This window comes from Rosa chinensis, chromosome 7, assembly GCF_002994745.2.
Source record: "Rosa chinensis cultivar Old Blush chromosome 7, RchiOBHm-V2, whole genome shotgun sequence".
Lineage (NCBI taxonomy): Eukaryota > Viridiplantae > Streptophyta > Magnoliopsida > Rosales > Rosaceae > Rosa > Rosa chinensis.
In genome coordinates, this window is record NC_037094.1 from 35,081,914 (window position 1) to 35,098,056 (window position 16,143).

General features: G+C 40.2%; 1 protein-coding gene across 1 annotated transcript; it reads right to left on the bottom strand.

The window, feature by feature from the left end:
- Positions 1 to 10,563: 10,563 nt before the first annotated feature.
- LOC112179989 (pyrophosphate--fructose 6-phosphate 1-phosphotransferase subunit alpha) lies at positions 10,564 to 15,704 on the bottom strand. The gene is made up of 19 exons (XM_024318470.2): positions 15,507 to 15,704; positions 14,647 to 14,819; positions 14,322 to 14,434; positions 14,101 to 14,175; positions 13,893 to 14,006; positions 13,740 to 13,807; positions 13,538 to 13,621; positions 13,247 to 13,300; positions 12,994 to 13,074; positions 12,831 to 12,924; positions 12,680 to 12,753; positions 12,362 to 12,472; positions 12,240 to 12,284; positions 12,105 to 12,161; positions 11,818 to 11,922; positions 11,622 to 11,738; positions 11,379 to 11,485; positions 11,117 to 11,282; positions 10,564 to 10,907 (listed from the first exon to the last, which is right to left on the bottom strand). The coding sequence occupies exons 1-19, from the start codon at positions 15,594 to 15,596 to the stop codon at positions 10,779 to 10,781; spliced, it is 1,857 nt and encodes a 618-aa protein (XP_024174238.1). The 5' UTR covers positions 15,597 to 15,704; the 3' UTR covers positions 10,564 to 10,778.
- Between the last annotated feature and the right edge of the window lie 439 nt (positions 15,705 to 16,143).

The following is a 16,143-nucleotide window of genomic DNA, read 5'->3' on the forward strand; positions in this document are numbered from 1 at the left end:
TTTTCCAATAGCCATAACTTCCTCATACGAACTCCGATTCTCGCGTTCCACATGTCCACGAACTCGTATCGACGCGCTCTACAACTTTCGTGAAGGAAGTTTTCGGAGAATCCCAACGAATAAAAAGTCAACCTTTGGCAACCCCCTAAAACCATATTCTTCAATTAATTATTCGCCCGAAACACTTCCGCTCCATCCACGAGCCACGAAACGTCCAAAAATCACAATTTAGATTCCGGAAAATCCTCGGAAAATAAATACGAATTTCTGGGGCATCACATTGGTCCTTGCCGTCAAAAACTCTGTCATTTTGCTGACGTGACACTCCTTGTACAATAAAATGACTATTTTACCCTCACTGACCAAAAAAAAAAATTTACTCTCTTTTCAATTTTTTTTTTCCTCTCTTTTCTCTTCTTTTTTTTTTAACTCTCTTTTCTCTCTTTTTTTTTAACTCCTTTTTTTTAAATTTGTTCTCTCTCTTTTCTCTATTTTTTTAATTTGTTCTCTTTTTTTTTTTAACTCTCTTTTCTTTTTCTTTTTTAACTCTTTTTTATCAATTTTTTAATTTGTTCTCTTTTTTTTTCCTACTATTTTAGTTAATTCTTTTTTCTAAACTTTCTTTTCTCTCTCTCTTTTTTTTGCCTACTCTTTTTTTAACTCTCCTCTCTCTCTCTCTCTAACTCTCTTTTCTCTTTTTTTTTTTTTTTTACCTCTCTTTTTTCTTCTTCTTTTTTAACTCACTTTTCTCACTCTCTCTCTTTTTTTTCTTTTTACCTACTCTCTTTTCTTTTAACCTCTTCTTCTTCCCCCTCTTTCGTCTCCATCCTCGTCTTCACTGCAAACCCAAGCTAAGAGTGTAGACTATTGTGATCTTCCCGCCATCATCTCTCAAGCCAAAACCTTGCCGGCCCACCACCGTTGGCGTGCCCGCCGCTCCGAGCAAGTGCTGGCCATTCGACCATCCATCCATCATCTCTGTCGTGCCAGCAAGCACCATCACCCCTCCCAATCACCCTTTTTTGCAGTTGTTTTAATATTTTATTAATATCTTATGAGGTATCATGATATAAATTTAATATTACTATAAAAATTTTAAAACATTTGAAATTAATAAACGGGTCGAATTAGCGGATCAGGTATCTGTTAATCCGACGGATACGGATTTGGATCGAGCTATCAATGATCCACCAAGTTAACCAAGCCAGTTTGGATCAAAGTTTTTTTAAGTAAACGGATTTGGATTTAGGTCGATCCGATCCAAATCCGGTCCATTTACAGGTCTACTAAAGAGGAGAGAGGTGGAAGAGGAAGAAGAGGTAAAAAGAAAAGATAAAGAAATAAAATAAATAAATAAAAAAGAGAGAACAAACAAAAAAAAAAAGAGAAAAGAAAGTTTAGAAAAAGAGTTAACAAAAATAGTAGGAAAAAAAAACCAATTAAAAATTGAGAAAAAGAGTTAAAAAAAAAAAGAGAACAAATTAAAAAAAATAGAGGAAAGAGAGTTAAAAAAAAGAGAGAGAAAAGAGAGTTAACAAAAAAGAGAGAGAGAATTTTTTTTTGTCAGTGAGGGTAAAATAGTCATTTTACTGTAGAAGGAGTGCCACGTCAGCAAGATAACGGAGTTTTTAACGGAAAGTTGACGGCAATGACCAATTGGGTGAAATTTAAGAGTTTAGGGAGTTTTTAGGTGAAATTAAAACGTCAGGGACTGAAACGTTGAGACTCTATAACTATAGGGACTAAACAGTATTTTGCCCTTCTTTATTTGCCCCCCCCCCCTCTCTCTCTCTCTCTCTCTCGCTAAAACAAACTAGCTAGCAGCCTAGCACTTTTCATCCTCCTAACCTAGCATCGACCCATTGGCCAGTGGCACCAAGAAGCACCGCCGCTGCTCCGCCCTTCCTGGGTCCCAATCCATAGTGCACTTCATCCCAAACGCCTCCCTTCTCCCACACCACCAGTCTCAATACTCCACCCACAGCTACCCACAAATCCACCATGGTCGACACCAGACCTCAAGCCACACACCAAATCGTCGCTAACCACCAACCAATTGATCCATTAATCTCGTCCTCTCTCCCCCTAACAGCGACATGTTCCTACCCAGACCCGAGGATGATCCGGTCCCTCTCCGATCTAAAACCCATTCTCTTAAAATAATAATAATAAAAATAAATAAATAAAAAATTCCTACATCAGCTCCGAGAAAGTGTCGAACTCCTCATCAAGTTCATCCGGGTCGATTGTATCCGCCTATGAGAGCCAGAGATCCATTCCAGCCGGTATCTTGGGCCTGAATCAGTAGTACCAAACCCCAATAAGAAATACAAACAAAAACCCAGTCGGGATTATCAAATCCAGGTACCAAACCAGAACCAAATACAACATGTGCACCAAAACTGTCCTCACCGAGTTCCTCCACCTCTGTATATCATCCAACCACTTTGCTAACCGGACCAACCACGCCAGCATCGCCATGATATGAAACCAATTCGCTTTGCTCTTCCTCATGCTCCACGTGTGTGAGTCAGCATCCAACATGTGCCGCACCACCTCCGGCCCTAACGGCGGCTCGGAGCGTGCTAGCCATTCAGCCACCATGGCCGGGTTTGCTGTGCTTGAATGGGGAGGGGGGAAGAGAGAGAACTAGAGAGAGAGAGAGAGAGAGTTTACTGGGTTTGAACAGGACGAAAGAGAGAGAGAACAATACTCTTTTTTTATTTTTTTTATTTAAATTTCTCTCTCTTCATTAATTATAAATATTAATAATCAATTAATACTAAATTAAGAAGTGACTAATTTACCCCTTAAAGTTTGACGGAAATCACATTGACTAACGGAGAATGTAACGGTGTGTATATATTTTGGGTTGAGATTTCAAGTTCATGTACCGAAATGATTGTTTTGAAACTTAATGTACCGAAGTTCGGAGTCACCTATATGTCGTATACTGTTCTTAAAAATTTCCCTTCCTAAAATGAGTACTATAATGAGGATTCCTATCTGACAACGTTTTTCGAATAATTATTGAAAAGTGTTTTAGAGAATCGGTAATTGAGAGAAAGTTGCTATGTATTCTGATTGATAATAGGGGCCTCTTTATATAGAGGGTTACAATACATAGAATTTGAATTGTACAAAGAAAGGTAATCATACAAAGAATGAATATCTCTAAAATTCTCTAAGATTATCTCTAATTAAAACTCTATTATCATTAGGTCAAGTAACTTAAAGTTTGCGCTAGACACAAAATAGAGATTTACTTGAACACTCCCCCTTGTGTTGCCCAAACGTGGTGCTCCTCTCGTTGCCTTGTCAAAAACCTTGCCGAGTAACAAAAACCATGTGGGACAAAAATAACCTCGGTTGAAGGAGAAAAAGAGTACAACACACCCTTCACATTTAGAGATCAACATGTAGACATCTCCCCATGATGTCTGCGTCTCCCCCTAATGACTACTATCATGGGAATTCAGATAACTTCCGCAAGCCAATGCTTGCCACATGTTTCTCGAATGTGGATTTAGGCAATGACTTAGTGAACAAGTCTACCACATTGTCCTCAAATCGAACCTGGTTCACTTTGATCGGAGCTTCTGTTGTTGTTGATTGTAGAAGAATTTGGGCGATATGTGCTTGGTGTAGTCGCCTTTGATGTAGCCTTGCTTCATTTGTTCAATGCAAGCAGCATTATTCTCATAAATGCTTGTTAGCTCATCTATGGTAGACTTCAGACCACAATTACTTCGAACATGCGTAACTATAGATCGAAGTCATATACATTCACGAACTGCTTCATGAAGAGCAATAATCTCTGCATGATTCAAAGAAGTAGCGACTAAAGTCTGTTTGGTAGACCTCCAAGATATCGCAGTCTTACCCATGGTAAATACATAACCAGTTTGGGAACAACCTTTGTGTGGGTCAGAGAGATACCTAGCATCAGCAAAACCTTCCAAAACACTTATATTATTTTGGGATGGGGAGAGGGAACGCAGACCACTATGTGTGGCGTCCCTGGCATATGATGGGTCTGAATCCATCGTCTCTCTGTAGGGATAAAACAAGCTCATATCTCTCATGCCACTTAGGTATCGAAAGATATCTTTAACACCAGTCCAATGAAGTCATGTTGGTGCAGAGCTAGATCTGGCTAACAAGTTCGCAGCGAATGAGATGTCTGGTCTAGTGCATTGAGCTAAGTACAATAATGTGCCTATTGCACTTAGGTAGGGCACTTCTACCTCTAGCACTTCTTCATCGTCATCTTTTGGATGAAATGGATCCTTCTTCGGATCAAGACTACGAACAACCATTGGGGTGCTTGAAGGCTTAATCTTGTCAGTATTGAAATGCCTAAGCATCTTTTGGGTATAAGCTGATTGATGAATCAGGATATCATCTTCACGGTGCTCAAGTTCCAAACCGAGACAAAACCGTGTTTTCCCAAGATTTTTCATCTCAAATTCGGATTTCAAGTGTTCAGCGATTTCCCTTAACTCTTTAAGGGTGCCAATTATGTTCATATCATCAACATAAACCGCTACTATTGCAAATCCATAACTTTTCCTTTTTATGAACACACATGGACATAGTTCATTGTTAACATATCCCTTCCCAATCAAGTAGTCACTTAGACCGTTATACCACATCCATTCGAATTGTTTCAATTCATATAGTGAGCGTTTTACCCTTATGGCAAACGCGCTCCGTGGTTTAGAGCCACTTGATTTGGGTAACTGAAGTCCATCTGGGACCTTCATGTATATCTTTGTATCTAGATCCTCATATAGATACGTAGTAGCCACATCCATGAGCTACACGTTCAATTTTTCAAAAACTACCAAATTGACAAGGTAGCAGAACGTAATGACTTCCATTACAGGAGAATAGGTCTCCTCGTAGTTGATTCCAGGGCGTTGTGAGAAGCCTTGTGCCATAAGGCTTTGTACCTTACAATCTCGTTTCTCTCATTACGCTTTCTAACGAATACCCATTTATGACCAATTGGTTTGGTGTTGGGTGGTATTGGCACAACTTTTCCAAATACCTTTCTTTTCACTAGAGAATCAAGTTCTGCCTGGATCGCATCTTTCCATTTTGGCCAATCAGCTCTACATTGGCATTCATCAATGGAGCGTGGTTCGATGTCATCAGTCTTAATAATCTCACGCGCTACTGAATACGTGAATACATCATTAATGATAATGGAGTTTCTTTCCCACGTCTCATGTACACTAGTGTAATTTACAGAGATCTCTACGTTCTCAGGAATAGGTTTTAACATTGAGGCATCCCCAAATGATGTCTCTTGGACATAACCATAATCCAAAACATTCTCATGAGACGAATTTTGAGTATTGATGATCAAAGGATTTGTTTGTGCCTCATTCGCTCTCTTTCTAGGATGAGTATCCTTCGAACCAATTGGTCTACAACGCTTCCTTGTGGGACCTGCGGCCATAGACACCACATCACTGGCATTCTAGGCAATGGCACCATCTCCTGGTGTCACAGGAGTGGCGTTACGTCCGGTATTTAAGATGTCAATCCTTGCAGGTACGTTTGCAGCAGGTATATGTGATCTCGTCACTTTAGAAACATTAGAAAACTCATTAGGCAGAGTGTTTGCTACGTTCTGGAGCTCGATAATTTGTTGCACTTCAAGTTCGGACTGTGCAGTATGGGGATCGAGATGAGACATAGTGAGGACAAACCACAATAATTCTTGTCGTTCCTGTTGAACATCTGTGTTCTTATCTCCCCCTAACAATGGGAAGACTGTCTCATCAAAGTGACAATCCGCAAATCTAGCTGTAAAGAGATCGCTTGTCAAGGGTTCAAGGTAGTGGACGATAATTAGAGATTCAAATCCAAGATAGATGCCCATTCGTCTTTGTGGACCCATCTTAGTACACTGTGGCGGCGTAATAGGCACATAAATGGCACACTCAAAAATGCATAAGTGCGAGATATCAGGCTAGTACCCAGTCACTAGCTGTAACGCAGAATAAGGTTGGGTGGCAGTGGGTCATAGACGAATTAGCGTTGTTGCATGCAGTATTGCATATCCCCAAGCGGAAACAGAGAGATTGGTGTGCATAACCAATGTCCGTGCTGTTATCTGTAGTCTTTTGATAGTGGCTTCCACGAGACTATTTTGGATATAAACAAGTGGAACTGGATGCTCTACATCAATTTCCAATGATATGCAATAGTCATCGAATGTTTTCGATGAAAACTCCCCAGCATTATCAAGTCGAATTGACTTAATTGGATGGTTAGGGTAGTGAGTCTATAGACTGATAATCTGGGCTAGGAGTTTAGGATAAGCAGCATTGTGAGTGGACAACAGCGCGACATGTGACCAGCGTGTTGACGCATCAACCAATACCATAAAGTATTTAAAGGGTCGGCATGATGGTTGAATTGGTCCACAGATATCCCCTTGGATTCTCTGTAAGAACAGAATGAGTATTTTGGGATCCTTTGCGTGAGATGGTCTCGGTCCTAATTTTCCTAAGGAATAGGCTTTGAAAAATGAGTGAGGGGCCGTAGAAGCAACCAATGAGGATTTTGGTTCGGCCTGAGCATCTGAATCGCTATTAGAAGCAAAATTTGTGACTACAGCACCAATCATGGCGTTGGAACCATGCGAAGTGGCATCCATGGCATCATAGTCATGGGGATTAACATCCATGGTGTTATAACCATGGGTGGCGCCATTTGTGGCATTGTCAAAGCGGACATTCGTGGCCCTACGGCAGCGATAGACCTCGGCGGCGGCAGCGGTCACACTAAGTCCGGGAATCAATCTTTGATTCTTGCTTCTTTTTGCTTTAAAGAATAGATTTCCGTATGAAGTCTTTAATATACGGATCATCATATCATGACCAGGATGTCCTAGTCGGTCATGCCAAAACCAATATATGTAGGAATCCAAGAGATCTTCTCTTATTACATTATTTTATTCAATAGGTCGAATTGTAGTGACGTAAAGTCCACTAGATTGACACATAAGCTTCTTTAAGATGCGCTTCTGTCCGCAATCATTAGAGGTAATACAAAGGAACTTTTTTCCATTCTCAGTATGCGTTTCCGCATGGAATCTGTTGGCTCTAATATCTTTAAAACTCAATAAGGTTCGATTGGCCTTAGAAGCGTAGAGAGCTTCTGCAACATTAATCAAGGTGTCATTTGGCAATAGGAATTGGGCCATTCCATGTCCTTGACCTAGACCTGATGGCCCAGAGCCATTGTAGTCACAGAGGAATATATAGGCAACATCTCCAAGAATAATTGCCTATGGCGGAGAATGGTGTGCGTAGTCACACTATCCGCAAGACATTGTAGTTCTCCAGAATCCATTCCTAAAAGAAAAGCTCATAATTAAAAAGGGGTCATAAAGAAAAGAACCCAACTTTTATTAATAAGCCAAACGGAATTACACCTTCTTTAGCCAAAGAAAATCTAATCCAGTAAACTAGCTAATGCAAAACAATGGCAATCGTCTAACTTCTTTCAGTAACTCCAACGCAAATGTGACAAGGTGAGTAGAGAGATGTCGGTGGAGTAAGGCTCGCTTAAGTACCACTAATCTCAAAACCTTCCTAGACATCACATTTACTTTGGGTGAGCCTACTTTGAAGAAAGACTAAACCATTGGCATCTACTACAAAAATAATATGACAATTGCCTACATTTCTTGGAAAATAAAAGGACTTAATCAAAATCGTCAGTTTCTTGGCCCTTGAAGTTGTCCACCCTAAGAGCGAGATCGTCATCTTGATCATCTTGATCATCTTGCTTCATGTAATGTGCTTGCCTTGCTTCACGATACGCCTTGTATGCGTCTGCAACATTCTAGGATACTCTACATGCTTTAGCCCAATATCCGGATGATCCACACCGAAGACAAACATCATTATTGTCAGGCTCCCTTGATCAAGGCCCCTTTGGGGCACGATTAGGATGGCTATTGTCCTTGGTGGCGTCACCACCATGGCCGGAGGCTCTGCCTCTCTCTCTCTCTCTCTTCACACGTTGACCTCCACGGTTCTGTGCACACCTTTTTTGGCGGTTTCCTTCCTCTTTAGGGCAAGTATATGGACCAGAAAGTCCAGAATTATCCTTACTCTTAGGGTTTCTCTCCTTGCGTCCTCTCTTGGGGGCGCGACTATAGTTAGACTCTGGAATAGACTTGGTTCCCACGGGTCTAGAGTTATAGTTCTTCACAAGGATATTGTCGTGCTTCTCAGCTACGTTCATGGCACCAATAAACTCATGAAACCTTGTGATACGTCCTGCATTCACATCAATCCGATAATTCTTAGCAATCATCAGTGCAGAGACAGGGAAGGTAGAGAGAGTCTTCTCAATCAACATCGTATTAGTGATGTTCTTTCCACATAACTCCATCAAAGACTTGATACGAAGGTCTTCCGAGTTATAGTCAAGTACAGACTTAAAATCACAGAAGCGGAGGGTATGTCATCTCACTTATAAATCAAGAAGCAGAGAGTCACGAACGTTGCCAAATCGCTACTCGAGTTCCCCATAATTTTCTAGGGTCCTCTTCATTGAGGTACTCACTTTGGAGCGCGTCATTCATGTGTCTTGTCATGAGAATTATGGCTTTAGCTTGAATCGCTTCGAAAGCGGCAGCTTGCTCAACAGTGAACACATTCTGACTTGGCTCTTGGATGGTTTCCAGAATTCCATCAGCCTTAAGATGCTAGCGCACATCACGGACCCACCTGTGGTATCCTGCGCCTGTTGTCTCCAATGGAACAAAGTTCAACTTGTTCAGGTTACTCATCCTGAAAAACAACGAAAGATCAGGGTTAGTTTCAGAGCGAAAAAGGCTACCACAAAAAGCAATAAAATTTCTGAACATAGTCGCTTCCAAGAAATCCAATTCCAAGAGGGGTTTGGGTTATATCGAAACAATGATGTTTGTGGTCGATCGTTTCTTCTCAACAAACTCTAAGTTTGGAGGACTCTACAAGCTCCAAGCTTGGAATGAGCACGAACCCCCACAGTTCGACTTTTGGTCTCCCCTAGGAAGAAGAAATGAGAGTAGAAGAAGGGAGGTTGCAAGTCCCCGAGAAAAAGAATAAAAACTTCAAAATCGGGACCTTTTAAAAAAAATACCTTGAAAAGGTCGCCGGAAAATTTGGCCGGAAAAGTGGTGGCCGGACGATGGTTAACGGTGGCTACAGGCAGAATTGTCAATGTCATGCAGGGCTACGCGGAGGGGAGGGTGTTGGTGAAGCTGTTGCAGGCCTTATGCTAGAGGTAGGCGAGGGCTTGTAGGGCTAGTGCGCAAGCTGTCGGCAGGGGTCGGTAGGCCCTCGGCAGGTGTCGGCAGGGCTATGCAGGGGCCTCGGCAGGTGCTGCGCGGAGTCTGTCGGCAGACGCTTACTGGGTTGTGCATGGGTATGTCGGCAGATGCTTGCGGGGCTGTGTAGGGGTTGTTGATAGGTCTCGGCAGATGTGCAGGGGGCTGGCACGAGGCAGGCACAGGGCAGGGGTCGGTTTGAAATTTCTGAAGGCCGGTTCAGGCGGATTTCGGCAAGTTCTAGTGGTTCTGCCGCCGATTCTGGGCTTCTGAAGACTGGGGCTTCAATATGTGTGGCGGTGGATGTTGGAATTTGAGGGCTACAAGATTAGGGTTTCAAGGTTAGGACTTTGTGCTGATAACGTGTTTTAGAGAAATGGTAATTGAGAGAAAGTTGCAGTGTATTCTCATTGATAATAAGAGTCTCTTTATATAGAGAATTACAATGCATAGAATCTAAATTGTACAAGGAAATGTAATCATACAAAGAATTGATATCTCTAAAATTCTCCGAAATTATCTCTAATTAAAATCCTATTTTCACTAGGTCAAGTAATTTAGAGTTTGAGCCATACACAAAATAGAGATTTACTTGAACAAAAAGAAAATAAATTTTTTTTTTCAAGATTTGAAAGTATGTTCGGTAATTTAGTTGAAAATAAATTCTAAACATAAAAAACTTTAAAATAAATTCGAGAATTGATAGTGGTCGTCATTACTGATACATTCATCAGTCGGGCGATGATGTCTCTACTTTATTGGTCGATTAATGAGAATGTCAATCAGGTGATTGTTGAAAAGTGGTTGAAGGGTTCAATTGTTGATCAGTGGGGTTGCCCATTAGTTGGTCAGATTGTCAATAGATTGGCAAGGTTGCTTGTCAAGTGGTTGTGGAGTCTCAGACTCACTAGTGAGGTGGTAATGAGATTTATCAGTTGATCGGTGAGGCCGCCAATCATCGATTAGTGAAATCGCCGATTATTAGTGAGATTACCTCTCAAGTGATTTTGGAGTCCTTGGATAAGTGGTGATGGCCTGGTGGGAATATAAGGAGGATTCATATTGTATTTTTTGGTATTGGCATAATAGGAGAAGCTCAACTCTCCAAGGCAACTCAACTGAACATCTAAATTAAGAGCTGGGCTAGCTAAAGCCGGAAGAGTCTTTAACCAAATATTCTTAACTTCATGTTATGAAAAAAGAAAAGACAGCACTTCACCTTATTATCACAAAATCGTTTACCGTGCCAAAATTTAATATAACTCAATTATTTTGCACAAAATGTTAAATCGCAAGGGGAAAAAATTCAAAATCTAATTATTGCCATACTTTGACACTTCCAAACCTATATAGTTGCTCATATTAGACATGGGGATGCAAAAACATTTAGCACTCAGTGTACAGCAGCTTTGATCGAAGAACAAGAAAACTGCTCTTAAAGAGATGACGGGGCATTCAAAGAAGATGAAGACATAACAGTTAGGACTTCTGTTACAGAGCCCATGACACTCAAAGCTGCTTTCAGAACCTCCTGTGAGCACCCAGGCTTTACAATGGTTCGAATCTGAAATGAGAAGGGGGGAATCCATTAGAACTAACCATGAATGTCGTCAACAGAAACCACACCAACAAATTAAACAGCAATTATGTCTACAAAAAAGTAGCAGGAACATATATTTGCAATCCAGCCTATAGGATTTACAACAGTGTCAATTAACAATTATTCACAATGACAAACCAGCAATTGATTGCAAAATCTAGCATTCAGATTACCTGGTCAAGATATTCCTGCAATTTCTTGATGCGCCCCATGTAATCCTGGTCTTCAACACACAGTGTTACAGCCTTGGAATCGGCACCAGGACCTTCAAATTGAAGAGGCCCAGGATTTCTGTAGATATCATCCAGCAGGAATTTTGTAGCATTTTTTCTCAACAGCCTGCAACCAAAGTCAAAAGGCAGTGTAGAGTGAGCGAGGGGGTGAGAGTACTCTCAGATTGGCATGCCTGAAAACAAGCTGTACATCATTACTCACTCATATGCTTTGCCTTTCAAATCTACAATAGCTGGAAAAATGCCAGGTTTTCCAATAGATGCAGTAGACCCAGGATTTTGAGACCAGCGCTTCACAGTCATCATTGCCTAAAATGTACACAAATGCAGTCAAATAGAGTTAATGTCTTTATTTTTACTCTTTTGACCACTAAAACACTGAGGAACTTTAAAAGACTGGCAAAATAATTTACAAAAGCCAATTTTTTAAAAGAAGAACCCCTACCGAAAGTGGAGCAGCGCCACAACGCCACTTGTTCAATGGATTTTTCAGGTTAGTTATAGTTGCCATGTAACCATTCAAACCAGCAGCAAGAATGTGGTAGCAGATGTGCCCTAGAACCTGCAAGAGCGTATATCATGTTAAAATGAAGCATACTACTACTTATTAGGCTGAGATGAAGTGACCCTAGGAAACATACATAGGCATAGTCACAATCGAATTTTGATGGTAAAGACCCCCGAGCCTGATAACCGAAAAAGTGGCAGATAGCATTAAACTTCTTCCCCTTGTATGTGCCTTCTTTCTGTTGAAAACCAGACATATCAGCACTAAGAGTTAGGAAAATCCCACATCTTCAATGAAGATTCATCATCTTTAACTGATTAACTTTTTGCCTATAGAAAATACTATGAAAATGCCTATATAGTGAGAAAATAAACATAAAATAAAAAAAAATTAGGCAAGAGAGAGGTGCAGGAACCATACCTGGCGCTTGTTCATCTCGACCTCCACAAGATGTGCAAAAAGTTTCTCTGTCTCAATCTGTAGAAGGAAATAAAAAGATCATGAATCTGTAGTTCGTATTCAACTAAGAAAACAGGTATATTTGCAGTCCATTACCTGAGATAACTGTGCAGAGTCATCTGATTCAGGCAAAAGAAGCAGCTGTTACACAAAGATGAACCCCATTATTCCTCAAGAATACTAAACGGCAGGTATTTTAAAATAAGGCAAATTGGAACCTGTTTCTTGATAAAATGTGGCAAAAATTCAAACAGAGCAGAAGCCCACGGTGAGAGTTGAGAAGAAATCTTATCGGCAGAAACTCCTTGCCTATACAAACCATGAATTTCCTGTCCAGTATAAACACATAAATAAGATTAGAATAGAAATTTCACGAGAAAAAAAATGAAACAAATTCCAGGAATTGCATGGAAACATCATCACTTAATGATAACCAATGGTTCTTCGTCAAAACAATAACCAAGGGAAGATTCATTAAAGACTTAAAATTGGACTTTTATGAGAGACGCAGGAAAGAATATGTAGTGTTCAGTTACCTTCAAGAGGGCATACACTTCAGGAATGCTTTCTATGAGTCCTTCCGGTAATAGGATGACACCATGATTCTTCTCTGAACAGGATAAACTGAATTAGGACAGAAACATGAAACCCAACAATGATAAGAAAGCAACAAAACTTATTTGGAACCTTGTGTGGCACGATCTTGGATTGCATCACAGATTCGGGTTGTAATGTCAAAAAGCGTTAGCTTGGATGCAGCCACCTCCTCACCAAGAATTACCTGCAAAAAGCATATAATTTAATGTTGGGAAAAATATTTAGAAAACTAGAGGATGAAAAGAATACCAACCAAGTTTGGATGAGATTGAAGGGTGCACTCCAAGGCAACATGTGATGCCTTCCGGCCCATAAGTCGAATGAAATAATAATACTGGAAAAGAGAGAGTTACAGAGGTTCAGTGAATTTATATTTAGATGAGAAAACATGATCACCATAAAGAAACAGAACTGAGATATACATTCAGGCAGTTAAGAACACAGGACAGACTTGCAAAATGACAAGTTCATTTTGGAAAGAAAATTATGCCAAACGAATATATTACCTTTTCAGCAGAAAGAGCATCTGTGCACATATTGCTGATGAGTTGGGAATTGACCTGTGCACAGGAAAGGGCAGAAATTTCAAGTTATCATATGAGATAAATCTATATAAAGTGTATCATATAGACTAATTAAACAAATGACAAACATCAAGAAATCAATCAGTGTTACGGAACTAGGTCCCTACCAAACCTCATTTTTTAAGTCACTTTTAAAGAAATGCATAATACAAAACAGAGTGATACTACATAAAAGAAAACTAAGATAAAGTGTCCACATCATTTGACTAATACCTTGCACACTGTATCAAAACCAACATTAGCTTCCACAAACTGGTTCTTAAGGTCTCCGTTCATAGTGACAGGAACCCCAACCACCTGCAAAAGATTTGGAAGGTGTAAGGCAGAAAAATAAGAAAATTGCATTGGAAGGACTAAAATTCAACATAAATGAGAAAACAGAATGATAGGTTACAGAATATCAGTTGCAAAGTACCTTTGTCTGGCATTTTGCTTCAGCGAATGTCTCTGCAAGCTGGGCAGCATCAGTGTTTGATGTCACCCCTTCAAGAATATCAAACATCAGGACTTATCCCATGAGTGTAAAAGTACATACATGAACTAGCAGAACCTTAGGCATGAAGTTTACCTCCAATTATGACAAGGCCATCCAACTTCATAGCATTGCATGCAGTTAACGTAGCGTTGACTTGCTCCTTTGTTCTAATTTGATCCCTTGTCCGTCCAAGCAAATCATAACCACCTGGTCACACACAAGAATACCATACAGCTCTTAAGTTTCAATCTACCAAAAAAGAGTCCCAAAAGCAGTCAAATTTCATGTTATCACTACCGACCTTGATTTTTGTAGGTGGCAAGAACATCATCTGTTATCTCAAGAGTTTTTTGTGCAAATAAACCTTCAGAACCACCTGTTAAACAAGTAAAAGTATCATCTTCAGTAAGGTCAATCTCCTTGATGAGAAAACAGATGTTAGATTGCACAGACACATGTCAAAACACAGTGCAAACAACAGAAACCTAGATACAAAGACCCAAAACATTGAATACAGCTTACCCAAAAACCCAATTAAGGTACTTTTGGGGTTATGAATTTTGAGAGCCTTGAGAAGGCCCCAGATGACATTGTGTCCTCCAGGAGATTGTCTCCCACAAAAGACAATTCCGACCCTGGTACAGAAAAATAATTTAATATTAGCAATGACTGAAAATATGGACCAAACAGATTATTAAACTTAAACACCCCCAGATTAGTGCATTAGTATGCAATAACATTGATAGCTACCCAAGATAGGAGGCCATATGCTGATTCACAGCGAAAATAAAAGATGAAAAGAGAGTAAATACTTCAGTACCAGTTATAATTCAACATGTAAACATACCTCATAGCTGGATGCTCAGTAATAACCTGAGCACCAGCAACTTTTGCAGTTGCCCTGAGAAAGTGAGCCAAAGGCTGACCATATGTGTGTGGAAAGTATCGAGCAATGGTATTGGCATCTGTGGGGTCTGCAGCTGTTGTTGTGTCCCCAAATTCAACTCTTACAGTAGTTCCCTGAAAATGACGTTTAAACACAACCTCAATAAAAAAAATTCAACACAACCTCAATAAAAAAACTTCAACACTCTGGAATTAAAAAGTGCACCAAATTCAATCACCGTTGATCTTCATGAAGCCAAAAAATAAACTGGAAAATCCTCTAAACATGTGAAGATTGCATGGGAAATACACTCAACTGTTACGTAGTAATTCAACACATCTTCGGAAATATTACACTAAATCAAGCATGCGAATCTCATTTAGATTTTATTACGCTGTGGACTTGAATCCTTATTCATTGCGTGTGTTCATACAATCAAAACCCTTTGATTTCGGCTATTACAAAATTTACATATTAGGTAGACACTGTAAAACCATCCTACTATAAATTCAAAGTTCAAACATACAACAGTACTTTTGCAACAGTCAAGTCAATACATAGGCAATGCAGCAGACTAAATCATGAAGAAATATCACATCCAAAAACCAAAAGATACAGTAAGCCACGGATTCAATCACCGAGTTCGATCAAACTTTTTCGTTCCTAGATACAAAACAGATCTAACCATAACTGGATCTGAAATTCAAAAGGAATAAACAATAGCGAGAACAAACTACGACGATGAAAACTGAGAAAGATTAAAATCAAACACAAACCGACGAAAACAGAGTGAAGAAAAGAAAGAAAGAGCGGAGATGGACCTGGAGGCAAGGAGGAAGCTCCGGCTGGTATTGAGATCGGAGCTTCTGAACGTCGGAGAGCTCTCGGGGAATGCCGTAGTCGGAATCCATGAGGGTTGAGTGAGATTGCGAAGAAGAAGAAGAAGAATGAGAGAGAGAATTGAATTGGTTGGTAACTTGGTATTGTTTGGTGGAAAAGGTTAGTAGTAGCACTAAGAGGGCGTGGGCCTCAAAAGAGCGCTTTTATAGGGACGAAGCCGAAGCCAAATGGACCAGGCCAGCCACTGGCGATACAACCAACAAACTAATGCGGACTCCGGTTCTGGTATTTTACCCACAGTACTTCCAAATATGCCCCACGTTTTTGCTATTAGTTACGACATTTGCCATCCTCTATTGACTTATTTGCCCCCCTACTTTCTTAATCGCTCAAATCCCCTCTTTTAAGGCTTTACCTGCTGACCAAGAAAAATCAGAGCCAAAAGGCAAAGGAAATAACTTTCTTGGCTCATAGGTTGATTAATGAGTATTCCTTTATTACATCTACCGATTTATGTGACGATGTCTTAAGATTTTGGAACCACTACAGTTGATTGAGTTGGTAAGACCGTAAGAGGTTTGAAACTCCCACACTTGAGTTCAAATTCCTCTAACGTTG

Excerpts from the sequence above, each read along its gene's own strand:
- LOC112179989 (XM_024318470.2), bottom strand. The coding sequence starts at position 15,596 with ATGGATTCCGACTACGGCATTCCCCGAGAGCTCTCCGACGTTCAGAAG. Across the intron at positions 13,622-13,739 it reads AAGCAAAATGCCAGACAAAG|GTGGTTGGGGTTCCTGTCAC; the intron begins GTACTTTGCAAC and ends AATCTTTTGCAG. Across the intron at positions 13,301-13,537 it reads GTTTTGATACAGTGTGCAAG|GTCAATTCCCAACTCATCAG; the intron begins GTATTAGTCAAA and ends TCCTGTGCACAG.